At 36.1% G+C, this 23934-nt stretch overlaps 9 protein-coding genes across 9 annotated transcripts; 2 read left to right on the top strand and 7 right to left on the bottom strand.

Moving 5' to 3' along the window:
- Positions 1–192: 192 nt before the first annotated feature.
- Positions 193–959, bottom strand: LOC17883171 (GEM-like protein 6). The gene has a single exon (XM_006288646.2). It carries the CDS (start codon positions 891–893, stop codon positions 309–311), a length of 585 nt encoding a protein of 194 aa, XP_006288708.1. The 5' UTR covers positions 894–959; the 3' UTR covers positions 193–308.
- A 2775-nt stretch (positions 960–3734) lies between these two features.
- Positions 3735–4970, top strand: LOC17883810 (GEM-like protein 7). Its single transcript, XM_006289592.2, has one exon. The coding sequence runs from the start codon at positions 3873–3875 to the stop codon at positions 4740–4742; it is 870 nt and encodes a 289-aa protein (XP_006289654.2). The 5' UTR covers positions 3735–3872; the 3' UTR covers positions 4743–4970.
- A 155-nt stretch (positions 4971–5125) lies between these two features.
- LOC17882252 (F-box/LRR-repeat protein 2) lies at positions 5126–7378 on the bottom strand. The gene is made up of 2 exons (XM_006287816.2): positions 6733–7378; positions 5126–6360 (listed from the first exon to the last, which is right to left on the bottom strand). The coding sequence occupies exons 1-2, from the start codon at positions 7058–7060 to the stop codon at positions 5471–5473; spliced, it is 1218 nt and encodes a 405-aa protein (XP_006287878.1). The 5' UTR covers positions 7061–7378; the 3' UTR covers positions 5126–5470.
- A 283-nt stretch (positions 7379–7661) lies between these two features.
- Positions 7662–9479, bottom strand: LOC17883159 (FAD synthetase 1, chloroplastic). The gene is made up of 5 exons (XM_023781948.1): positions 9211–9479; positions 9057–9109; positions 8634–8769; positions 8292–8467; positions 7662–8212 (listed from the first exon to the last, which is right to left on the bottom strand). Exons 1-5 carry the CDS (start codon positions 9405–9407, stop codon positions 7698–7700), a joined length of 1077 nt encoding a protein of 358 aa, XP_023637716.1. The 5' UTR covers positions 9408–9479; the 3' UTR covers positions 7662–7697.
- Positions 9480–9576: 97 nt separating this feature from the next.
- LOC111830246 (protein-S-isoprenylcysteine O-methyltransferase A) lies at positions 9577–11014 on the bottom strand. Its single transcript, XM_023781950.1, has 3 exons — positions 10921–11014; positions 10344–10434; positions 9577–10250 (listed from the first exon to the last, which is right to left on the bottom strand). Exons 2-3 carry the CDS (start codon positions 10423–10425, stop codon positions 9664–9666), a joined length of 669 nt encoding a protein of 222 aa, XP_023637718.1. The 5' UTR covers positions 10426–10434; positions 10921–11014; the 3' UTR covers positions 9577–9663.
- A 39-nt stretch (positions 11015–11053) lies between these two features.
- LOC17884427 (superoxide dismutase [Fe] 3, chloroplastic) lies at positions 11054–12940 on the bottom strand. The gene is made up of 8 exons (XM_023781949.1): positions 12785–12940; positions 12562–12651; positions 12190–12381; positions 11934–12105; positions 11760–11833; positions 11646–11672; positions 11533–11556; positions 11054–11448 (listed from the first exon to the last, which is right to left on the bottom strand). The coding sequence occupies exons 1-8, from the start codon at positions 12869–12871 to the stop codon at positions 11323–11325; spliced, it is 792 nt and encodes a 263-aa protein (XP_023637717.1). The 5' UTR covers positions 12872–12940; the 3' UTR covers positions 11054–11322.
- Positions 12941–13113: 173 nt separating this feature from the next.
- Positions 13114–15938, top strand: LOC17883634 (dihydroorotate dehydrogenase (quinone), mitochondrial). Its single transcript, XM_006287649.2, has 10 exons — positions 13114–13401; positions 13629–13711; positions 13843–14166; positions 14274–14529; positions 14620–14808; positions 14888–14917; positions 15098–15235; positions 15335–15372; positions 15455–15554; positions 15737–15938. Exons 1-10 carry the CDS (start codon positions 13252–13254, stop codon positions 15809–15811), a joined length of 1383 nt encoding a protein of 460 aa, XP_006287711.1. The 5' UTR covers positions 13114–13251; the 3' UTR covers positions 15812–15938.
- A 91-nt stretch (positions 15939–16029) lies between these two features.
- On the bottom strand, positions 16030–17543 carry LOC17882789 (probable prefoldin subunit 5). Its single transcript, XM_006288788.2, has 4 exons — positions 17298–17543; positions 17106–17209; positions 16931–17008; positions 16030–16234 (listed from the first exon to the last, which is right to left on the bottom strand). Exons 1-4 carry the CDS (start codon positions 17479–17481, stop codon positions 16145–16147), a joined length of 456 nt encoding a protein of 151 aa, XP_006288850.1. The 5' UTR covers positions 17482–17543; the 3' UTR covers positions 16030–16144.
- A 2048-nt stretch (positions 17544–19591) lies between these two features.
- Positions 19592–21166, bottom strand: LOC17882820 (transcription factor TCP7). Its single transcript, XM_023780561.1, has one exon. The coding sequence runs from the start codon at positions 21047–21049 to the stop codon at positions 20261–20263; it is 789 nt and encodes a 262-aa protein (XP_023636329.1). The 5' UTR covers positions 21050–21166; the 3' UTR covers positions 19592–20260.
- Positions 21167–23934: the final 2768 nt, after the last annotated feature.

Raw genomic sequence — 23934 nt, 5'->3', positions numbered from 1 at the left:
GGTTTTTAAATGATTTTTAAAAGGTTTTTATGCGGTATTTATGAATATATATAAAAATTTACACACATATAAAGATAATTTGTGTCTATAAATATAAACTTACACATATATTTTTGATAAATTTCAAATTTTATAGTGACTTTTTTTATTATATATATATATTTATTCTACTACCCAATAGAATCTTGCCACGTGTACGCTTCTTAGCACAATACTTAGATCTTAAATAAGATAGCTTCTTAGACATTTTGATGTATTTTTGATTTAATTAAATCACAAATAATCCTAAGATCTATCTAAGATCTTGCCTATAATGATGGTCTAACTACTTCAAGGTACTTCTTAGATGGTTTCTTCATGTTCTGACTCTGGTTAACACCATTGATCTTGCACAATGGTATTGAGACTTTGTAGTGAACCCTAGAGATGTCTCCTTGAGGAGAAGCCACCTTGATCGATCTCTCGCTGCAGAATGCAATCTTTTTTGATGATATGAAGAGTAGACCCGCGATGGGACCTGTGGTTGTGGATAGGTAACATTGGTAGGCCTTGAACAGCTTCTCTCCATCACAGACCTTGAAGAGTCGCTTGTAGATCTTCTCTAAGCCTCCCATTTGAAGGATCTTGGCTCCCAAGGATAGCTTTCTCTTGACTGTTTCAGTTAGCTTGGGTCTTAAGTTGTCCTGGTCTTTAGCTCCGTTGGTGAAGCTACCGGTTTTCTTCTTTCGTAGCATTGATCTTCCTTTGCCTGATAGAAAAGAAAACTTTGAAGAAGCACTTGGGATTTGGAGGTTGTTGATGGAAGCTGCAGGGTCAGGCAAGTAACTCATCGTAGCAGTCTTGGCTGAAGGAAATGCAATAATAGCTTGTTGATGAACTCTGCTCAATGTCATCTTGGAGTATTGTTAAGTGGTGATCTTGATTCTTGATCTTGTGAGAAAGATAGAGAGAGATTGTCAATGATGGTTGATGAGGTTGATGATGAAACCGTGTTGGTGGGAGGGTATATAAAGGGGAAGAAACAAAGAAACAAGAGGTAGTTGGAAACAAAACATTGAATCTTTGAGACTTGATCGAGATCTTTGTGGTAAAGGATGAGTCATGGATGGGTCATCAAGACAAGGAAAAAGCCACTTTCTACTTAAAGGAGAGATATATAAAGAAAGAATTTGCAACTACCAAGTCCTTAATTGTCTATGACATTATTCTGAAGCTAACTTCAATATAACTAATGAAATGTTCGTAGCTCACAATGTTTCTTTATCATTGTCGGTAAGTAGCTTTGTCTTTCCGAATCAAAATGATGTGTATCTTCCTATTTATATGATTGTTACAAGTTTGTTCTCAAGCATATATATATACAACAAATATTTATTTGGTGTCAAATTAAAGCTAATATGTTACCATCCATTTTTCAACAGTACTCTACACTCACATCATAAACTGATGATCCCCTAAAAGGTAAACTCAATTTGTATATGAGAGAATAGAGATTGCCAAATTACAAAAACAAAGTAGAAAAGAAGATAAAAAGATGATCACACGGAATGAAGTTGGATCCGACGAGCTTTTTTTTTCTTTTTTACCTACAAGTTGGCAAAACAACACAAACTTTTATTTGTTGTCCTCCTTTGTTTAGCCTGATTTTAAAATTTTCACATATATCTTTATATGTAGAGGAGATAAGATATGTTTCCTTATTAACAGGAACATGCACGAAACAAGAACAAGAAAAATGAAATATTACGTAATGCTTTTTGGAGAGCATGCAAAATGAGATATGCAGAAGGGGACGTCGTGGCTTTGGAGCTTTACGCGTTGGCATTGTAGTGATCACTTTCTTATTATGCCTTTGTTTTTCTTTTATTCTATGTTAAGATTAGAAATATCAGTTATATATTTGATTTGAAATAATATATACAAAGCAATAAAGAAGCAAAACAAAAGGTTAAATAATAAGACCTCAAAAAGGAGATCCATTTGAAATGTATCCCACCATATATAGTATAAATGTTGTATCATTCGATCGATTCGTCACCCATGTGATATGAACATGGTGTATATGTGGGGTGTGGGTGCAATGTATATGTATTTAACTTTTAAATTTATGTATGCATGCATGATAACATTTTTTGGACTAGGTTTTTAGGTTTAGGTGATTATAAATAGGTACATTAACTATGTCTTTAGCAAAAAAATAAATATGAATGTATTAATTAATTAAAATAAAAGGAATGATAAGTCAGTTGTTTAAGACCTGAATGATTCAATCGGTAGTTGTTATAAAGATACTAAATTCAAAGAAAAAGAATATAATTATTGTAACAAATAATATGCATATGGTATCATCACTCAAAATTAAATATATTGTGTTATTTTGTCGTTCCTTAATTAATCATCACCCATTTATACCGTAATAACATGGCAATTAGAATAAATTGTTAAAGAAAATATCAATTATATTTTTATATAACTAAATAGATAACCAAATTTTTCCTACCGTCAGAGACTACTAGCTAGCTTTACTTAAATTCATTTTTTTGGGGGTCCATGTCCCATTAGTCGGATAAGATATTTTGAATATGTATGTCGATGCATATATAAAAAGAGTTGAAGAAGAAAAAAAATCAATATTTGTGGGGGATATGGTCGACTGGTCAAATTTTGTTTTTTGTTTGTAAAAAAGGTTACAAATAAAGGGAAAAATAAAAAGAAGAAGAGTATAGATATCAGTAGGGCATGCATGAAGGATCACATTCAAAGCTGTAATTAGATACTTTAATCCCTCTAAATCTAATCGTTAAAACTTTTCCGACGTGGGTGATGTAATTTGTCATAAAAAGGTGTATGAGACATGACGTGTATGTATATTTTTGCTTAGCCTAAAAGACATATTTTGGGTTCCAGACATGCATTCATGCAGTGCAAATGGGTTGGCCCTGCCATGCATGCATGCATGATCGATCTTTTAACTGCATGCATGACTACATCATCTTTGCATTAACATTAACAAATAAGCTACAAATAAAACATACACACAACATACTATGTTAGTAGGTTTGCTTTGTCGTGTCTATTTGAACAAGAAGATGTATACGATCTTTGCATAGCATCAACCATTTCTAAGTATAAGTTCGAAACAAAGTTGACATTTTATTAGTTGCATATATTGAGAAAGTCACAACAATGCCCAACGCAGAAAGCTTCCAAAAACCACGACGTACGACGTCTCCTTCTGTTTGTGTGACTTAGTATTGTGTGGATGTGATTCAAAAAGCATTATGTAATATCTGATTTGATTTCTTCTTGTTTCATGCATGTTCCAATTGACTAGGAAACATATCTTATCTTCTATATATATATTTATAGATATCTGTTAATTAAAAACTTAAAACTAAAATGATCAGGCTACCAAAAAAAAAAGAGAAAAATAATTCTATATATAAATAAAGCTTGCAATATTACCAACTTGTAGGTTAATATAAAGCTTGTCGGAGTCTAACGTCATTCCGTGTGCTCATCTTTCTTTATTTATTAGTACTTTCTTTTTTTCATTGTCTTTTTTTATCTTTGGTATCTCTAAATACTATTTATAACTTTAGCATGTGATTTAATATTTATATATATAATGGATCATCAGTATGTAAATAGGAAACTGAAACATGTGAAAGAAGATCAATGAGTTCTTAAGTTGTTTTGTTGTTTGGAAGTGACAAGCAAAAACATTTCATCAGTTACTGAACTTACTCTCGACAACAATTGTGTCTTAAGACAGATTTGGTAGTTGCATAATCTCTATATACTGTTATGTGTTTCTCCATTTAACTATATGATTATTTTTCTCAGAAAATAAAGTAAGCCAAACAGAGCATATGCCCTCAAATAAAGTAGCTTTATCTATGTGGTTTGATGACCCATTCATGACTCATCCCTTTACCACAAAGACTCAACAATGCAGAGCTTTGTTTCAACTCCCTCTTTTGTATTTGTCTTTCCCCTTTATATACCTTCCCACCAACACGGTTTCATCATCAACCATTACCCGTAATCTCTCTTTCTTTCTCTCAAGAATCAAGATCACTACTCAACCATCCAAGATGACATTGAGCAGAGTTCACCAACAAGTTCTTGCATTTCCTGCAGTCAAGACTGCTCCGGTTGGTTACTTGCCTGACCCTGCAGCTTCCACCAACAACCTCCAAATTCCAACTTCTACAAAACTTTCTCCTTCAACAGACAAGAGAAAGAAGAAAACCGATAGCTTCACCAACGGAGCTAGAGACCAGGACAAGTTAGGACCCAAGCTAAGTGAAACAGTCAAGAGAAAGCTATCCTTTGGAGCTAAGATCCTTCAAATGGGAGGCCTAGACAAGATCTATAAGCGACTCTTCAAAGTCTGCGATCAAGAGAAACTGTTCAAGGCATACCAATGTTACCTATCAACAACCGCAGGTCCCATGGCAGGCCTACTCTTCATCTCATCAAAGAAGATTGCATTCTGCAGCGAGAGATCAATCAAGGTTGCTTCTCCTGAGGGAGATCTCATCAGGGTTCACTACAAAGTGTCAGTCCCCTTGTGCAAGATCAATGGAGTGAACCAGAGTCAGAACACAAAGAAGCCATCTCAGAAGTACCTTGAAGTGGTCACAGTCGATAACTTCGACTTCTGGTTCATGGGATTCGTGAACTACCAGAAAGCTTTCAACTGTCTCGAGCAAGCTCTAAACGATGAGGACCAATAAACTGAAGTGATTTCTCTGAGGGAGCTAATTAGTACAAGTTGAAGAAGAAATATTTCATTTCTACTTTGACCTGTTTCAATCAGGGAATGTTAGTAAAGAACCTAGAAGAGACCGACAATATTGTTTGTACAAACTCATTTTTTTTCTTTTGCTTTACCCATTTGGTTTTCATTGTAGAAACGAGAAAGAGATTAATATAGCTAAGCTGATCCCATCACTTTTACTTAATTACTCTCCTCCTTTGCACCAAACATGTCAAAAGAAGTGTCATAGGATGAATCAAATATAAAGACATTACATAAAACCATTTCACAATGCTTTGAGATCGACAGGATCAATCTTTCCCTAAAGAGAAGGAGCAGTCTTCTTCCTTTTCAACAAAAGAAAAAACAAAGAGCTACACTGATCACAACAAAGCGGTCAAACATTTCTCTATTGTGTTACATAGAGAATCATAGTCTTCAAATATCAAGTGCTGAACCTTTTTTACTCTTAAGGAGAAGCAGATACAACGGAAACTACACACACTTTGCAAAGCAACAGAAGAATAATCAAGAAGTTGCCACAACCAAATATTTAATGCACAAAAATGTACAAGAGCTTGAGAGAGGACTCACTGATGGACCATAAGCCATGAGTGTACCCATACGCGAGACAGATACAGAGAGACAGAGAGAGATCACAGAAGGTTTAGGGCAGACACAAGCTTTCCTCAAGTAACGAAACGATCAAAGCAGAAAATCTGGCTCGGTTAAACTTCCAGAAAAGTTAACTTTACAACACTTGGGGAACTCCAGGCCAGCTTCACTGCATCTTATTTCTGTCACTTGTGGAAGAGATCTCACATCTAGATACTCCAGGAAACTGCATTTTTCCAAAAGCTTGCTTATTCCCGTTACTGTGATTTTGGAGCAGTTGCTCACCTTTAAAACCTTCAATCCCAAAAAATCGTCACTCCCCAAATCCCGGAAAGCAGTGTCTGTGATCTCTTCACAGCACCCGATATCTAGAGCCTCCAAGTTCTTGCACTTCTTCAGAATACAGCTAAGGGAAGAGTCAGATATATTCAAGCACCAATCCATCCTCAAATTCTTGAGACTATCTTTGCAGGAATCTGCCAGTAACATGATAGATTCGTCAGAGATGTCTCTGCATCCACCGAGTATCAGAGTTTCCAGATTCTTGCAAGACTGTGCCAGGGACAATACAGATTCGTTCCCGACCTTGTAACAGTCCAGCAATTTGAGCGTCTTGAGAGAAGATCCACAAGCTTTGGCCACGCTGGAAACTCCAGCATCTCCGACATTGCTGCATTTATTGATGTCCAAAGATTTAATCTTTCTGCACCCCTTCACAAGATCAGCAAGGCCTGAATCAGTGATACTGGAGCAGCCTTGTAGCCCGAGAGCTTCCAGATCACGGCATCTCTCAGAGAGTGATTTCAGCGATTCGTCAGTGATGAAACGACAACCCGCTAGATGCAGTGCCCTTAGATCATGGCAGCCTTCTGCAACAGCTGATAATCCTTTATCTGAAAGCTTTCTGCAGTAGGACACATCCAAAAACTGCAGCAATGAAAGACACCTTCCAATTGAGGCCAATCCAGTATCTGTAATACCTGTTCCCAGAAGAAGGCGAATCATTAAGCAGAAAATAATACAAAGAGGAAGAAGGTATGCAAAATTCTAAGCTTAATATTGTTACACCATCACAACAACATGTATGAGCTAATCTAATTTCTTACTAGAAAGGTCTATTTGTGAAAACAGAGACCCTAGTAAATTCTGACACAAAACAAAACAACATTGAAGTAAGCATAAAAACTTAAACACCAGAGAGTAAATCTAACACCGCAACTGTCTATTAAAAACCATAGCAACTGCATCTTAACTATCCATAAAAATCCTTCCAATTCAAATTCAATCAAAACAGAAATGGAACCCAGAGAGATAGGGAGAAAAGGGAACTCTTTTTAACAAAAAGCAGATACCTTTACAGTTGTGAAGATTAAGAACTCTGAGACACTTGAATCCCTCAGAGATAACAGCGAGATCAGAGTCAGTGACACCTGGATAAAAGGACCTAGAGATTGACTGAGACAAGTCCAATTCGACGATTTGAGTGAACCTAGAGGCTAGACGGCGGAGCATATGTGGACCAGCACGCGCCGCTAGCTTCTTCCGGTCTGTGCTCTGCAGTGTCAGCCACCTCTTGCAGACCAAACCAAACACTTCCTTTTCCTTGTCGCTGTCGAGCCTCGACAACACCCATCTCAGCTCGTCGTCAGTTAATGCTTCGTTAACACAGACCGACGACATGATCGGAGAGATCAAAATCGACAAAAAAAGATTTCGAATTTAGGATTAGGGCCACTACGAAATGAAAAGCCCTAATCTAAATCTCTCTCCTCAGCTACTATCTTTCGTCTCCTTCTTCTCCTTGCTGGTTAAAAGGGGCATTAGATGAGCCATACGGATCGTGTGGTACAAGGAAAGCAACACCAGATGTTAACAAAATGACGTAAAGCTCCTCATTTCTGAAATGATTGTGCTCGGTGGATGGGCAATTCAGGAATTTTCGCAGTTGGTACAAGGAAATGCGTCTTATCATCGAGAGCACTTCTAATGGCTGTTTTGTTGTGTTCTGTTTGGTCAGTGAGAGACACTTAACAACGAAAGTCAACGACTTTGAGATAGAGAGAGACATTAATTGTCTTCCCACTTTTGCTGCTTGTCTTCTTCCACCTTCTCATCACCTTATTAACACCTTTTTAATAATAAACCAAAAGTTTCATATATATCCTTCAAAACTCCTAACTCTTTCTAAATTCGGAACTCTTTTTTAGTCGTTACCTCAACGTTTGCCAAAATGGCGTCGAAGTTAAAAGCTTTGTAAACCGATGATATATATTACTCAATATTAAAATGGAAAATGTGATGCTTATTAATGTGTGAATCAATCGAACTCAATCCCTAAGAGTAGAAACTCTTGAGAACCATATGAGTTACGGAAACGTACTTCTTCTACATCCTCTGTTTCTATATGGAGATTCAATGTATCGACAAAGACCTTACACGAAATTGGATGCGCATCACCAACTATAAGTGAGCATGCTTTGTAAACTCCATTCTCAGGTGGTAAATTCAGCAGAGACGATGTCTGAATTGAGATCCTCCCTCCTTTGATGGTTATATCTTGTGTTCTCACCCTTGAGATAACCCTGTGTGGTCTGCCGAGGAGCTCTGTTACATACCTCACATCTCCTGCAGCAAGAGCTTGTCGGACTCGTGTGGACGATACTTGTCCTCTTTCTTTTGACTTTGAATCCTCTTCTGAGTCTGCATTTCCAGAGACTTGGTTCTTATCCATCACGGAGTTAATGATGTAAGCGCTGATACCGTACTCTTTGCATAACCTCACAAGTTCAGAAGCATCACCGGAAGCTCTGTATCCAAACCGGTAATTTTCGCCTGTGGAAAAACAATTGTTTTTAGAATGAGAATTTTCGGATATAAAAGGGAACTTTTGAGATACTTGTTTGGTATTCACCTGCCACAACTCCGCAGACTCCGAGCTCTCTTGACAACTTCTCGACAAACTGTTGTGGATTAAGATGTCGAACGCTGGCGAATTCAATCTCAAACTCTACTGGTGCTATGTTCCCACAATACGATGCCCAAGAGGAAAGGACCCGTTTTCGATCACATTTGGCTACTATCGGCGCCCTGCTCATTAGTTACCATAGAAGAAAAGACAAACAGATTAAAAAAGCAAACTTTATTAGCAGAGAAGATCAGTAGAATCACAGTCTACTGGTGTAACTAATTTCGACAGATAAGATGCTAGGTTAATTGAGAAGGTGGAGGAGAAAGCTGAAGAGAAGACTTTTAACGAGGTTTCCAACCGAGTACTTCAGCCATTCCAACAAAAGACAACAGATATGGAGTACCAACTCTTGCAGCTTGAATTGCAAGCTCTCTGTGACCGATATGCAGCGCATCAAACTTCCCTAGAGCAACAATGCCTCCTGCAAATAGACTTTTGTTTTGTCAAGACAAAAGACAGTCCATGATAAAGGCAACACAAAACAGTAATTACCAAGCTAAAAGAGACTCAGTGGAAACTTAACCAACACAAAGCCATAGAGCACTTAGATACATTATTACCAGCAAACATCTAATGTGGCGACCCTATATCTGGATATGTTCAACTTCACTAAAATACAATATCCTATCAACAATCCAGGTTTTTTTATTATCAACACAGGGATGGTGGGAACTTGAAATTCAGATAAAATATGCAAGCAAACGATACCTGCAACTGGCGAAAGCCCATCAATTAAAAGCTCGGGAGCATCGTCTCCCTGGCTTCGGAAGAAGAAACAGACAGATACTTTAGCAAAGACTCCAACTTTGAAACAATCAGATTATAAATGTCGATAGAGAGAAACAGAGAAGTGATTCAAAACCTGGAACAATCGTGAGGAACAGGGATTGTTTCTGGATTTTTGCAGTGAGACCTTGACAAAGAGTTCATCCGCTTCTGCAATTTAGCCGAATAAGGTCTGAGCACGAATGGAGACTGCCGAAAAACCTTAGCACCGAGCGTAGGAGGATGACGGTGATCCCACAAATGCACGGAGGCACGAGAGCCTCCGCATAACATGGTCTCTGACTCTACTTCTCAAACCCCCACAAAAAGAACGAAACTTGCTCTCCTAAACTCTTCACCGGAGCTATACATCACCGGTGACAGGTGTCGCTTAAACAGTTAACCCAGAGGTAAATGTCATATCCACGTCAAAACCTTCTCTTTAGCTGAGAGGGTTTGCGCATTTCAAAATCTTTATCCTTTCCTTAACAACAAAAACATTGTGTTTGTAGCTTCTAAGTAAATAAAACCAAATTCACATGTTCAAGTTTCACTTCACAAATGGAACACCAGAAGCAACGTTCTCTGCATACTCTATATACTCTACTCCAAAAAACTGCTTCAGAAAATGCTCCTCGTACGGTATTCTCTGAGCAAAAAACCGCCACACGACAACCATGAACATAACCGTTGAAATGGGATTACAGAGCATAACTTGTGTCCCTACCGACCAGATGAGAAACCCGCAGTAACTTGGATGCCTCATTAGTCTATACACACCATGAGTCACAAGCCTGTGATGCTCTTCGTGGTTGATTTTAATGAGGTGTGTGAACGATTTTCCCGCTGTTATTACCGCTGTTTTCCTGATGATTTCTCCGATGATGATCATCATGAGTCCAAAGTTGCTGACCCACCAGTGTTGTTTAAGCCTCGGGAAGAATGTAATTTCGGTTAGGTATTCGAGCAGCGCCAAGAGCATTGCTAAAGCATAGTGCTTGCTAATCAAAAGCGAGCTAAGAGTTATGTTTGATGCTCCATGAATGACCATGGCTAGAATGTATTCAGATGTGTGGAAGAAGATTAGTGAAAGTAGCATCTGAGATAACTGCCTGACACCGGTGTCACTGAAGATCTCTGTCATTTTATTAATCATGAAAAGAATTTGAGTGTTTTTTTCTCCTCTTTAATCAAAGCTTATGACTTTTCGATTCAAAAATTGCCACAAACCTGAGGATGAGGCAGAGGCATAGTGTATCAGTAACGGAAGCCGGTTTTCGATAACAAACCCGAGGGGATCAAAGAACTGCATAACCACCACCTACAAACGAATTACGTAAAAAGAGATAACTCAATCAAACAGAAGATTCTTAAACCTGAAGTTTCCAATCACTCAATTTATGCAACAGCATGAACAAGTTTTGTATTATCTTCTCTGAGTTGAAATGTAAATTTAAAACTACAGTATTCATGGCACTGAATCTGACAAAAACATAAACACTAGTAATTTACACAAACCCCAAACCAACAAAACAATCGCATTGCAAGATTCATACAAGGATCAGGGGTCAAAATACACTCCTCAATAATTAGGTTTGTCTTTCTATAGTCCTGGCACTCGAATTTAAATGGGTAGAGAATTTCTCAAACACTTGGCTTGAAATTGCTTATCTTTAATAGAAAAAGTTTCCCTTTTTTTATTCACGCATTGTATGAGCAAGAATCCTAGCGAAATTAATCAATTACAAGTACACACAATCGAAATCGAGAGCTTCTGGAGAGAAATTTGGTAAAATCAGGGAATTACCCAATTGTGAGGGAGAGCCAAAGAGATGATCGCGTGGACGTTAGAAGTTAAGGAAGAAGAAAGTTTATACCTTTGTCAATCTCATATTTTGAGAGGAGATGATGATGAAGATTGAAGAAGAAGAAGAAACCTCTAGGAGAAAAGAAACAAATACTCTTAATTCACGTGCGAGTCACGTGGGCCATACAGGTTCGATCAGTAAGCTAGAATTTCTCAAAAGCAAAAGAAGTAGAAAAACTATTGCTACATTACATAGAACAAAAAGATGGGTCACATGAGAAAGCAGCTCTTTGTTTTCTTGGTTGGGAACTTGGGACCTCTGTTTGCAAAAATTGAGACTGCCTAAGTTTTGAAGGAGTTGTGTTTTTGCTTTCATATGGACTCTCAAAAAGTGTCTTTAGCTTAAGCTATTGGGATGTTGGGTTCACCAAGATTCACAAACGCCTCTGCACGGGCCATCCGACTCATGGCAGCGTTCCATGACACCAAGTTGTTCAGAAAAGTGTTTATATACCTAGCCCTGTCGTTCTACCCATAGAAAACACACTCATTTAGGCTTTTGAACAAAGAAAAAGAGCACCAAACCATCAAATATTGAAGCTGCTTTTTTACCTTGTAGTCCAGATAATAAGAGTGCTGCAAAATAAGATAAGAAAACAAAAGATATTAGAAGATCCAAAGTTTGTTTTTATTGAGAGTCTGAGGGAAGAGATGAGATAGTTTACCTCCCACACATCCAAGCTGATGATTGGCTGTAACAACAAAAGAGAAGTGATTACAAAGGCAACATCAAGTTTAAGAAACAAATTTCACAAGAGAGTAAATGAGAATCTGCTTACAATATCATCCCACACGAGTGGGTTAATTGCGTTTGAGGTTTTGACCACCTCAAGTCTTCTCTCTTCCCTCTTCACTGAAATTCCAAAAAAAATAGACAAAAAGAGACTCAAGATTTTGCAGTTTCTGAGTCCAGTTTACTAATAACAAGTAAAAAGCTAGTAGAGTTTACTCACAGACGAGCCAGACCCAGCCGGAACCAAACTGACTAAGAGCTGCATTAGTGAATTTTTCTCTAAAATTTGTGAAAGAACCAAAATCCTTGTCAATCTGTTCAAGAACACCCTTTTGAGGCATGTCTCCACCACCAGGTTGCATTGACTCCCAGAAGAAATCATGGTTATAGACCTAAACAACAGCATTATCATCATCAATCCTCCCAACACTAGTGGCTAACTCTTGAGATGTACAAGCAACTTAGTAAGTAAGTACCTGCGCAGCGTTGTTGAACTCGGGCAAAGGATTCCCATTGTTGTATGTCGCCTTGATAAGCTCTTCCATGGTGTATCCATAAAGTCTATCATCTTTCCCTAACTGTTTATTTAGATTGTCCACATAACCTCGATGGTGTTTACCCCAGTGTACTTCTAGTGTTCTTCGACTCATATATGGTTCCAAAGCATCCTATTCACATTTATTTTTAACTCTGATTAAAACCTCAACAAAATCATTTTTTTGGCATATCCCCTAAGATCAAGACCCATCTACTTCGCAAGAGACCTACACATATCAAGATACAATTTTTCCCTACACTCACCAGACAATTCACCCAAATTAAACAACTCTCCATAACTTTGCACTTACAAGTGGATAAGGAGGTGTCTTTAGACCATAGTAAGCTTCAACCTTGAAACCACCTCGAGACCCATTTGTACGTCTTCTCTGCTGGTTACTCTAACAGTAACAAACAAACAAAAACCAAAATTTGAAAGCTTTACTGATTCAAAGAGACAGATTAATGTGAAACAGAACCACAGTAATTTCACTGTATCATAAGTAATCAAAACAAAACAAAAAGGAATCGAACCAGATTGACGAGCTTGGAAGATTTCAAACGTATATTAGAATCTGGAATTGTACAGAAACAGCTTGTCGTTACAACACAAGAACTCATTGTTTGTTCCCTTCCCACTGTCGTCGTTAAAATCTCACTTCTGCTGAAATACAGAGAGCTTCTTCACTCCTGGGCTCGCTTTATTTTAGAGAAAGGCCTTATCAATCCGGTTTAATGCTATAAACTCAAAAGAAAACCTAGAAGATTTTACTCCGGTTAACTACATTAAACCGGTAAATCGAACCGGAAATCAACCTGAAGCCAAAGCAAGGGTTTTAGCAAAAACACTGACGACGATCCTTGGTAACCGAACAACAAAAGGCGAATATTTTCTCTATCAAGCCGTGAGCTAAAAGGCTAAAACCCTCTTCATATAGATTTCAAAGCAACCTTTTTTCAAATTCTGTTTGATTCCACCGTCGATTTGATCATCTTAATCAATGGCCGGAAGGGCTGCGACATCGTCGGCAAAATGGGCGAGAGAGTTTTTGTTCAGAAGGGTCTCGTCGAATCCTCTTGGAGCTACCCGAAACTGTTCTTCGGTTCCTGGAGCTTCCTCTGCACCTAAAGTTCCTCATTTTTCCAAGAAAGTAAGTAGCTTTTATCGATTTTATGATCCATTAGTCACATTAGCGGTTTGCTCGAATCATATTAGAATCTTATTCTCTTGGGAATTTCGTTAAGGTGAAGCTAAATACAAAGAGTTTCAATTCTTGTTCTGATCTGAAAGTAGCACTTTATCTTGTGTAGTCGAGTTAGATCATTGATGCTATTTCAGTTTACAAGAGCATAAGTGTTTGACTCTGAAATTTTTTAGGGAAGGATATTGACAGGGGCTACCATTGGTCTAGCCATAGCTGGAGGAGCCTATGTGAGTACTGCAGATGAGGCAACCTTCTGGTACTTGCTTAAATAAGTGCCCTGAAACATTAAATATCTTTTGTCTTTTGTTCTCTGTGTAACTGTGTTAGTTAACATTGCTAAGATAATCACTTTGTTTTTACCTTTTGCTAAATTTGTGTGTTGGACAGTGGTTGGCTATTCAACGCAACAAAGGTTGTAAATCCTTTCTTTGCTCTTCTGGATGCTGAGTTTGCGCATAAGCTGGCTGTTTCGGCTGCTGCTCGCGGGTGGGTACCTAGAGAAAAGAGGCCTGATCCAGCAATCTTGGGACTTGAAGTTTGGGGAAGGAAATTCTCAAACCCAATTGGGCTTGCTGCTGGATTTGACAAAAACGCTGAAGCCACCGAGGGATTGCTAGGACTTGGATTTGGTTTTGTTGAGGTAGGGTCTGTGACTCCTGTTCCACAAGAAGGCAACCCAAAACCGCGCATCTTCAGATTAAGCCAAGATGGGTGAGAATCTCTAATCCGCTTTTGTTTACATCAGTAATATATTATCTTTAATGATCGAAAAAGCAAGAGTTTCAACTAAAAGACTTCTATTTTCTCCCCCCTTCCAGAGCAATTATCAATAGGTGTGGATTTAACAGTGAAGGAATTGTTGTTGTTGCAAAGCGGTTGGGTGCTCAACATGGTAAAAGAATGTTGGCGGAAACATCAGGCACTTCGGCATCTCCAGGCGATGAAGTAAAACCAGGGGGCAAATCTGGACCTGGTATTCTTGGTGTTAACCTTGGAAAGAACAAGACGAGTGAGGATGCTGCTGCTGACTATGTCCAAGGAGTTCATAACTTATCCCAGTATGCTGATTACTTGGTACAAACTTCTTATCGCAATATATCAAGTATTCCTTTAATCTATTCTACCATAAAAAGTCTTTGTTCCTAAATTTCCATTTCTCTTCAGGTGATCAATGTTTCATCACCCAACACTGCAGGGCTGCGCATGCTTCAAGGAAGAAAACAGTTGAAGGACCTTGTTAAGAAGGTTCAAGCTGCTCGGGATGAGATGCAATGGGGTGATGAAGGTCCTCCTCCTCTTCTTGTAAAGATTGCTCCTGATCTGTCTAGAGGAGAGCTCGAAGATATTGCAGCTGTACGTTGTACTAAAAACTAAAACACATTCTATAGTTTCTACGTAAATGGCTCTTACGACATTGTATTGATTTGTGCAGGTGGCTCTTGCTCTCCACTTGGATGGGCTGGTAAGTTACTCATTTTACATGAACCAACTTCTGTTTAATCAGTGTCAATTGATGAAGCGTCCAATCTGTTTAACTTAATGTAGCAAAAGTGACCAAAGTTTTTTTCGATTTAAGTCACTGTGTGCTGCAAATCAGAATGTGTTTTTGATTAAGTTGATCCTATCTTTGTTTCTCCTGTAGATCATATCAAATACAACAGTTTCAAGACCAGATCCTGTAACCAACAACCCTGTGGCAACAGAAGCAGGTGGTTTGAGTGGGAAACCTCTCTTTCCTCTCTCCACCAACATGTTGAGAGAGATGTACACTTTGACACGAGTAAGTTTTTAGCCTAAATTTGATGATCCACTAATCGACTGAGGAATCAAAATCATCGCTGATTTGCGTTTTTGGATTATTTCATGGTCACTTCCTTAGGGAAAGATCCCATTGATAGGCTGTGGCGGAGTTAGTAGGTAAACCTCTTTGAACATATCTCAGATGCTCTAGTTATGGAGAACAAAAGAAATTATTTAAGATGACTTTTTGGGTTTTCAGTGGTGAAGATGCGTACAAGAAAATAAGAGCCGGGGCTACTCTTGTTCAGCTGTACACGGGATTTGCTTATGGAGGACCTGCCCTCATCCCACAAATAAAGGTATTCCTTTCCCATAAACACATAGAGAAATTCGAAAAGCCACTTCTTTAATTTTAATGCTCTTATTAGAACAAATTCTTAAAGCTTTTGGTGTCAAAAACATCCCTCTCTGTTGTAAGCTTAACCAATCTGCATATTGAGGTCAGATTGATACTAATATTCATGTCTTTATGTTGCAATAGGAGGAACTAGTGAGTTGCTTAGAGAGGGATGGCTTCAAGTCAATCCATGAAGCAATTGGTGCTGACCACAGATGATAAACTCAAAAGAGCAATACGCAGAGGAGGGTTTCCTTTTCGTTAAAGGACAAAACAAAGTTGTATTTAGTTTCATTGATTCAGTTGTTTCTTCTTCCCAAGCAATAACATCATGGCTTTTGTCTCTTTTCTCCTTTTATGAGAAATAACTAGTAGCCCTTTTTTTTCTCAATCCACTACTGTTTTCTCAAAATTACAGTACAGGTTCTTCTAGCAGATAAAACACAAACCGATTGAGATCATAAAATTAAATCATAGCATAATTGATTGGGCAAAAACATTAGCAACCTCAAGATAGGTGTCAATAGTAAAAGCACTAGAGAAGAAGAATTTTCATGACGTGGTTGCAGCTGATAATTGTTTAACTTTGGCCTGCAACACCATCCCAGCTTCATCTGCCACGCTTTTCTTTTTCGCTGCGACCTACATTGAATGAACATTCTTGAAGTTAACAACTAAAATCTTGGGTAAGCTATGGATATTAATATATATGTTCTCAAATAAATAGAAGAGTATTGAAACAATTTGGCAGTGATGCAAGATTTATGTCACCAATATTGAAACAAATGGAAACGGGAGATCATAGCATGATACTGCTTTATACAGCTGAACGATACTCAGAACTAGTAACAAATATTGGAAAGGAGAATTAAAGGCGGAGTTAAGTGGAGACTCTACTTAGTGTATATTATGTATGCATGTATGGCTTGAAGGGGTGCTTGACAATGTGCAGGGAAGGGCCAACTAAATGGCTTCTTTATTATGTTAACCGCATTCCTTAGCAGCCATAAAACTTATAACCCTCAACTTACTGTCTACAATGGATCAGTCACTGAAAGATGCAGATACAAGACTAACCCCTAGTAATAGAATCAGACTACATTCATTTTAAACTCTGAATTACTCAGTTCACAGTTTTGTAAAGGTTAATGAGAACTGTGTTATTCTTCTGTAAAAGGGCAGTCCTAACTTTTAAGGCATACTCTATAAGCCCGATGAAAGAAAAGTGTAGCCTTATTCTGTCTATTTTCACCTCAGGATCAATCTAAACACCAAATCAGGCATTTGGAAGTTGCCAAGAGAGTGAAATAATCCTAATTCGAATACACATATAATTACCTCAAAAAGTTGGTCAAAGTTGGATTTGAGCAAGTTGATCTTTCTCTGACAGTAGTCTTTTCCATCATCCATAGTTTTCTACACAAAATGTAAAAAAACACTTGAGCTACAAACAGGGACGAGCCAAACATAACCAAGTCATAACAATCAAATTCTTCTTATTGATGTTTGTTACCTCAATGAAGTAACCAGTGCCAATATCAACTAGAACCTTATCAGCTTCATCAAGTGTCCCAGGCACGTAGAGAGAAGCAGTGAGTGGTACAAGCATCTTCTTACCTAAAGTTTCAATTTTTCTAACTTTTATATTTCAAATCATCCATTTGCTGAAAGAGATCAAACTGAAGAAATAAATGCGAAATAAAACCTTGAGGTCGAAGAGATAGATCGTTGAGAGCTGCGGCGGCGGCATCAAGACGGACGGTGGCTGTACGGATGTTGTTTAGACTGTCCTGAAGGAGATTCACTTCAAGATCCGCTTGTTCCTTCAAAGCTTTCAGCTGATCGATTCCCATCTTCTCCATCTCTCCTCTCGATGATGACGACGCCATTCTCTCTCTCCTCTCTCACACAGACACACACACAGTCGCGTCTTCGAGTCTGCGAATCGCTTTTTTGTCAAAAGCTTGGAGACGAAGTGTGTGTGTGGCCCGTTAGGTGGGTGGAGTCAGCGTCAGAGACGAAGTCTCAAGGCCCATTTGAGCCCGTTTCTAACATTTTCGAGGCCTTCAATGATTAAAAAAAACAGGATTATATGTGTTCTATTTTGATTCAAATAAAAGACTTTCAATTCGTGAAAAAAATATCATACATATTATCACTAATTAAAATTTAATAAAATTTGACTGATAACATGATAGTTTCTATTAAAAATATGGTGGAAGACATATAAATTTTTTTCTATACACAAAAAATATAATATCTAGGCTTCTACTGGTAACCATTAGAGGAAGAAAAGGAAAAAGAACAAAAAGAACAATACGGAACGGAATAAACAAATTTTGAGAAATGAAAGGAAAACATGCAGAGAAGAACAAAATAATAAATGGTAACCAAACAATAACACTATCTTTTATAATATATTTGATTAAATAAATCAACTTTAATAATAATACTAGATATAATTTATATATAATGAATTTGACACTAATTTTAAAATATATTTTTGAATGAATTTAAATATTTAATGTTAAAAATTAATAATTTATATTAACCTATTATAGATTATAGTAATTTTTTATTTGTTATTTATGATATAAATATCTCTTAAATATGTTTTACTATCCATACAAATTTTAAACAATGTATAGTAAGATTTTTTAACATGAAATTCATATCAAAAATATTTTTTAATGTCAATACATGATAAAAATATGAAAAATATTATATTATGAGATTAAAATATTATTAATAAATAATTTTTTATTTATTTTAAAATAAAAACGAATTTTAATATTTGTTCTTTTTTTGTTCCATTTGTTCCTCATCAATTTTGGGGAGGAACATTTTTGTTCTATTGTTCCTCATTTTGTGAGGAATGTAGAGGAATGATGTGGAAAAATGATTTCTTGTAAATGGTAAAAAAATTGAGGAATGAAGAGGAATGTCACATTCCTTCTCATTTTTTCCTAAATCATGGTTACCAATAGAGGCCCTAGTTTGGAACAAGGCAATAATAAGCAATGAATTTACCAAAAACTTTTTTTGTACAAATTTGAGAAGTAGTACATTTAACACGGCAGAGAGCAGGTAGAGTGAGGTGAATGAGAGGCTATTTTACTGTACACAAGTGTCGGTCCAAAATGCAATATATATATATGTATATGTTATATGAAATATTTTTGTAAATAATACATTACTCGTATATGAAATTTAAATGCCAGCCTATAAAAAAATGTAATTATTTCAGTAGAAGAAAGAATGGGACCATATCAATTATTGGGGTTGGGGTCATTTAGATGATTCGACAATAAAAAGGTACGGATGTTTTTCTTTTAAATACGAAATTGATCACTTATGATCCCCCACCCCCCATAATTATTTGCATTTGTATTATATAGCTAAGTGTTTCATTACTACTAGTACTACTAATTATACTAATTAAGAAAGAAATAACACCAACTTTTTGTTGATATCTTTCCATTAATAGAATCTTATTTGTTTGATTGCTTAGTGCGACCTATAAAAAATTAGTCTAAAGAAACCTATCTAATCACTTTGACATTTTGCCATCATATATAATTCGTATTAAAATAAATTCAATAACATTCATTTACTCAGCAGATATAGCTAAGATCGAGGATGTGTAATAAGTAATTATCTACCGGATTACTCATCATTATTTTTGCAGGGCATAAAAATATACACTATTAATGGGGATTATCTTATTTATCTTTTCAGTAATCCAAGATTTACAAATATAAACAGTGATTTTTAAACATATGGTTTTTTAAACAGTGAATTAATCTTTCTCTGACTAAACGTGACAAACCAAACTTTCCAAAAGCACAAGTTCAGTGATTCATATAATCTGAACCAAAAAGGCAACCCAATTGAAGAATTCAGACACAACTGGTTTTGTCTTTTTTAATTTTCTTTTTCTTTTTTACTAATCCTTTGTTCTCGCATTTAAGACGTCAAATCCCAAAAGAAAATACAATGTATATCCTAGAAGAAGTAAAAATAGATAACAGTAATGTTACAAATTCATCATCCTCCACTTCGATTTCAACGAAACAATCACACATTCACAGTCACATAATAAATGCAGAGGAAGAAGAAGAAGGTACAATATCATGTAGTCGAAACGTTTATTGAAAATAACACTGTGGTTAACAGCTTGCGCCAAATGCTTCACCACAATTGTTGTAACAACATATCATCATCATTACACAAAATTAGCACCAACACATAATAATATATCTGGAATTTTAACGACGGCTCTGTTTCGCCGGAAAAACAAAACCAGACACCCAAAAAGGAGAACAAGAGAAACCTCCGCGGTTTCTAAAATCTTCCCTTTTTTCTAAAAATTAAATAAAAAAGTAATCTTCCTCCCAAAAAATAAACCTCCACATTCTTAAACCCTAGTTTAACCCTAATCCCAAAAAACAATACTTAAGAGCTAACGATACTCTCAAATCACTTGAAGAAGATTCTGAAATCAAATCAATCTCTAAAACGAACACTAATAAAACACACACACACACACCACAATAAAGGAGAAGCCTCGAACAAATACGATGATAAAATATTATATATATACGAAATTAGCCCTTGGAAACCTACTAAAAAGGGCTGGTTTTGCTTTGATCAATCAAAAACACACCATTAACGTGGATCATCCTCTCTTCGACCCGACCCGGGAGATCCACCGGATAAAGAAGCAAGCAAATTAAGATGACCCGGAAGATAATTGCCAACTCTAGCAGCTGAAGCTTCACCCATTGCAGCTTGCTGTTGTTGCTGCTGATGAACAAACAAAGGTTGCTGATGATGATGATGTTGTTGTTGTAAAAACATCTCTTGTGGAACTCCTCCTGTAAAGCTCCAAACTTGTCCAAAATCTGGCCTCGCCGGAACAGCCCAAAACCCACCTGGTGCTGTCGTAAAGGTCTCATCTTTATTATTACCACCGGAACCGTTGTTGTTACTATTGCTGCTGCTGTTATTATGATGACTATCCTCGTCAGCTCTCACACGTTTCCCAAGTATAAACGGTGAAGAAGAACCAAGTAGAGTAGTGGTGGGTTTATGATCAAGAGAGGAAGATAAAGAAGTTGAATTGGCTCCACGGATTGAGACAGAAGCAGTAGAGAAACTCGCTGGAGTTGTACCAGTTCCTGTCGCAGCTATAATAGAAGGCTCAGCTTGACGAAGCAACCACTCAATAGTTTGACCATCTGATTTGTGACCAAGCTCCCTCGTAAGCTGGAAAACACGAGCTGCGCATATAATAGGCATACGAATCCTCCTCCCTCTTCCATCCACTTTGCTGTGCCGATCTTTCGCCGGTGGCTTCTTCACAACGACTGGAGATTGTTGCTGTTGTTGTTCGATTAGAGCTGATCCGTTAGATGAGATCATAACTCCAACATCGTTGTTGTTGTTGTTAGACATGGTTAATTCTTCTTCGATCTGTGGTTTGGTTTTGTGTGTGTGTTCTCTTCTCACTTGGCTTATTACAGTGAGAGAGAAGGAGAAGCAAATGATTGAGGAGGAGAAGGAAGAGGAAGGGAGCTGGTGGAGACAGGAAGGAGAAGCACATGGGTGTGGTGGGTCCTTTTTTCACAGCTCACCATCTCTTACTTTTTTTTTTTAATTTAAAAGTTTTGTCCCGACGCGGTGGAGATCACGCGCGTTATACGTACTCCGGTGAAGAGGGAGTCGCGTAGGGACCACGCTCCGGCAGGAGAATTTATCACTGGTGTTTGTGTGGGTCATCGTCGTCCTCCGCTCCGGTTGCTGCAGCTGCTACGTGCATTTAATTCGTTTTAGATACCTTTTGTTTATCCATTGCCACATCATTTATTTACCATTTTACCTCATTTTGCTAATCTATATTAACATTTTTAAAGACACTTATGAAAAAACCCTCACTTACCTCACTTATTTACAAGGTCCTGCCATTGGCTTTAAATAATTATTCTCTAATATTTCTAAAATTTGTTTCCACGATTATTCAACAAATTTAACTTATAGGATCTCTAAAAATTAGCTGATTTGCGAGCTGAATATTCTGAGATTTTCGAAATGATTTTGCGGTATTAATAACCATATTCATGATGATTTTTGCACTAAAAACGGAAACCATATTTATGATGAACATATTATTTTATTTGAAAGGTTCCCCCAAATCTCTCTCTAAATACAAAATCAACAATATAAACTAATCGATTGCATTAAATCAAACAAATTATATCTATTTATATTAACATTTTTGCAGCAACTTATGAAATAAATCATGGGGTTTAAACTTATTTACAAGCTTTGCCACTGCTTTAAATACAAAATCTTATAAAATCAGAAATTATAATTTTCTAAAACAATATTAATTGATCGAAAGTTATATATTCGATCATAATTGTTAGTTGTTACGCTTATTTAGCTGCTTTATTCAAGCACATTCTTAAAAACTTATTTCCAAAATCTTTCAATTTGTTTATATTGTTTTAATATATAATCGTCTCATTTAATTGTGTTAGTATGTGATTAGCGGCATAATTGGAACAAATAACAAAATTTCCTTTACTTTAGAGTTTAGACTAACATTGAAAAGCATATTTTTCACTCATAGCTTTCAATTATTTAATGATTTCTATAATTTTAATTTTTCAGAACAAATTCTCTTTGCTCACCGAAGATTCGATTACCTAATCATCCGTTTCTAAAAATCATTATAAAAGATAGTATTCTTGACCTTGTCATAACAAATTGAATTAAATTTTGACGATTATATGACTCGACGAGATAAAAGACATGATGGATTGTAATATGCTTATAAAAAATTATACGATGGGACAAGTTTGAATTGATAATATTATAAAGTTAAAATCTCACTAATTTCATATGTCAAAACGGATAAAATATTCATACGTTAATATGTGAATACTATAAAATAAGAATTAGAAAAAACGTTTGCCCCGCGGTGTACCGCGGGTTAAAATCTAGTTTAAATTAAAACAAACCAAGTCATTTTACTAACTAATTTTAAGCTAATGTGAACATTGCTTTTGTACTTACGTGAAAGTTAATCTCTAATTAAAAAGTTAGCTGTTTCCATATAAACAGTCGAAAAGATTGAAATCAGTGAGGTAATTGATTGGTAAGTAGACTTTGACATCAAAACTTATTTTAAGTTATATAATTTATTTATTTTGTTGTTCTTTTTATATATATTTATATTTTGGCAATCACTTATATTTCTGCCACCGGTTTGAATCTTAATCTCTGCAGTATCACGTGTTTTACGTGAAATGGCAAAAAAATCGAAAACTTTATTTAATTTTTTCAAAATTCCTTTGTCGACGACGACACCAAGATTTTTTTTTTAAAAAGTTACATATCCATATATATTTTTTAATGCAATTAGTTGAGTTAGCTCGATACATATATACCATATGTAACAACAACACATATATTCATCATGTGGAAAACGTATGAACTTTTATAATTAATAAAAGGGGGAATTTCAAAAATACCCCTTTTCATATACCTCTTTTTAAAAATATCTCTTTTTCAAACTTTATCAAAAAACTCACTAAAAATGTTGAAATTTATCCAAATATGTGTAATCTTATTAATTTATACACAAATTACTTTTATATGTGTATAAAACTTTATATACCTTTCATAAATAGCGTAAAAATAAATTATAAAAACCTTATAAAAACCTTATAAAAACCTTTAAAAACCTTTTTAAAAACCTTATAAAACTTATAAAAACGATTTAAAACTATTTAAAACATTTTAAAATATTTGTATCGAATCTCCTAGTAGTAGTTATTATATAGAAGTACCTTATAAACTATATAAAAATTTATAATTTTTTATATTTAAAAAGGGGTGTTTTTGAAAATTGACAGATAAAAGGGGTATTTTAAAAAAAGGGTACACCAAAAGGGGTATTTCTCAAAAATTCTCTTAATAAAATGTTAGCATGTTTCTAGTAAACTTTGGAGTAAGGCTTCGAATGGAGAAAGCGTATCAAGCAGTGCAGATCAAGCGGTTCAAGCAGATCAAGCAGAACAAAAGCGGATCAAGCAGATTTGGCAGAACAAATGCAGATCTAATAGTTTGAACATTAAAAAAACAAATTAAATATATATCAATTATAAAAAATATTGACTGTATAGATTTTCTTTTATATTTGAAAATCATAATAATGATAAACTGAAATTGTTTTATTTAAAATTTCATATTGTAAATTTTTAAACATGTAATGTAATAAAATCAAAAATATTTATATCATATAATAAAATTATGTTATAACATATGTGGTGTAC

Source organism: Capsella rubella, unplaced genomic scaffold, assembly GCF_000375325.1.
Source record: "Capsella rubella cultivar Monte Gargano unplaced genomic scaffold, Caprub1_0 scaffold_6, whole genome shotgun sequence".
NCBI classification, from domain to species: domain Eukaryota; kingdom Viridiplantae; phylum Streptophyta; class Magnoliopsida; order Brassicales; family Brassicaceae; genus Capsella; species Capsella rubella.
The sequence above is the reverse complement of the archived record's forward strand: the minus strand, read 5'-3'. Positions and strand labels throughout refer to the sequence as shown.

Coding starts and splice junctions, on each gene's coding strand:
- LOC17883171 (XM_006288646.2), bottom strand. CDS start 893: ATGACATTGAGCAGAGTTCATCAACAAGCTATTATTGCATTTCCTTCA.
- LOC17882252 (XM_006287816.2), bottom strand. CDS start 7,060: ATGTCGTCGGTCTGTGTTAACGAAGCATTAACTGACGACGAGCTGAGA. Junction 6,361..6,732: donor TAATCTTCACAACTGTAAAG/GTATCTGCTTTT, acceptor TTCTGGGAACAG/GTATTACAGATACTGGATTG.
- LOC17884427 (XM_023781949.1), bottom strand. CDS start 12,871: ATGAGTTCTTGTGTTGTAACGACAAGCTGTTTCTGTACAATTCCAGAT. Junction 12,652..12,784: donor CTTCCAAGCTCGTCAATCTG/GTTCGATTCCTT, acceptor TGTTACTGTTAG/AGTAACCAGCAGAGAAGACG. Junction 11,557..11,645: donor TCAGCTTGGATGTGTGGGAG/GTAAACTATCTC, acceptor CTTATTTTGCAG/CACTCTTATTATCTGGACTA.
- LOC17882820 (XM_023780561.1), bottom strand. CDS start 21,049: ATGTCTAACAACAACAACAACGATGTTGGAGTTATGATCTCATCTAAC.
- LOC111830246 (XM_023781950.1), bottom strand. CDS start 10,425: ATGCAGTTCTTTGATCCCCTCGGGTTTGTTATCGAAAACCGGCTTCCG. Junction 10,251..10,343: donor TGCCTCTGCCTCATCCTCAG/GTTTGTGGCAAT, acceptor ATAAAATGACAG/AGATCTTCAGTGACACCGGT.
- LOC17883159 (XM_023781948.1), bottom strand. CDS start 9,407: ATGTTATGCGGAGGCTCTCGTGCCTCCGTGCATTTGTGGGATCACCGT. Junction 8,770..9,056: donor TGGGCTTTCGCCAGTTGCAG/GTATCGTTTGCT, acceptor GTCTATTTGCAG/GAGGCATTGTTGCTCTAGGG. Junction 8,213..8,291: donor AGTCTGCGGAGTTGTGGCAG/GTGAATACCAAA, acceptor GTTTTTCCACAG/GCGAAAATTACCGGTTTGGA.
- LOC17882789 (XM_006288788.2), bottom strand. CDS start 17,481: ATGGCGTCGTCATCATCGAGAGGAGAGATGGAGAAGATGGGAATCGAT. Junction 17,009..17,105: donor GCACTGGTTACTTCATTGAG/GTAACAAACATC, acceptor CATTTTGTGTAG/AAAACTATGGATGATGGAAA. Junction 16,235..16,930: donor ACTTTGACCAACTTTTTGAG/GTAATTATATGT, acceptor CATTCAATGTAG/GTCGCAGCGAAAAAGAAAAG.
- LOC17883810 (XM_006289592.2), top strand. CDS start 3,873: ATGCCCTCAAATAAAGTAGCTTTATCTATGTGGTTTGATGACCCATTC.
- LOC17883634 (XM_006287649.2), top strand. CDS start 13,252: ATGGCCGGAAGGGCTGCGACATCGTCGGCAAAATGGGCGAGAGAGTTT. Junction 15,236..15,334: donor AGATGTACACTTTGACACGA/GTAAGTTTTTAG, acceptor TCACTTCCTTAG/GGAAAGATCCCATTGATAGG. Junction 15,555..15,736: donor CCCTCATCCCACAAATAAAG/GTATTCCTTTCC, acceptor ATGTTGCAATAG/GAGGAACTAGTGAGTTGCTT.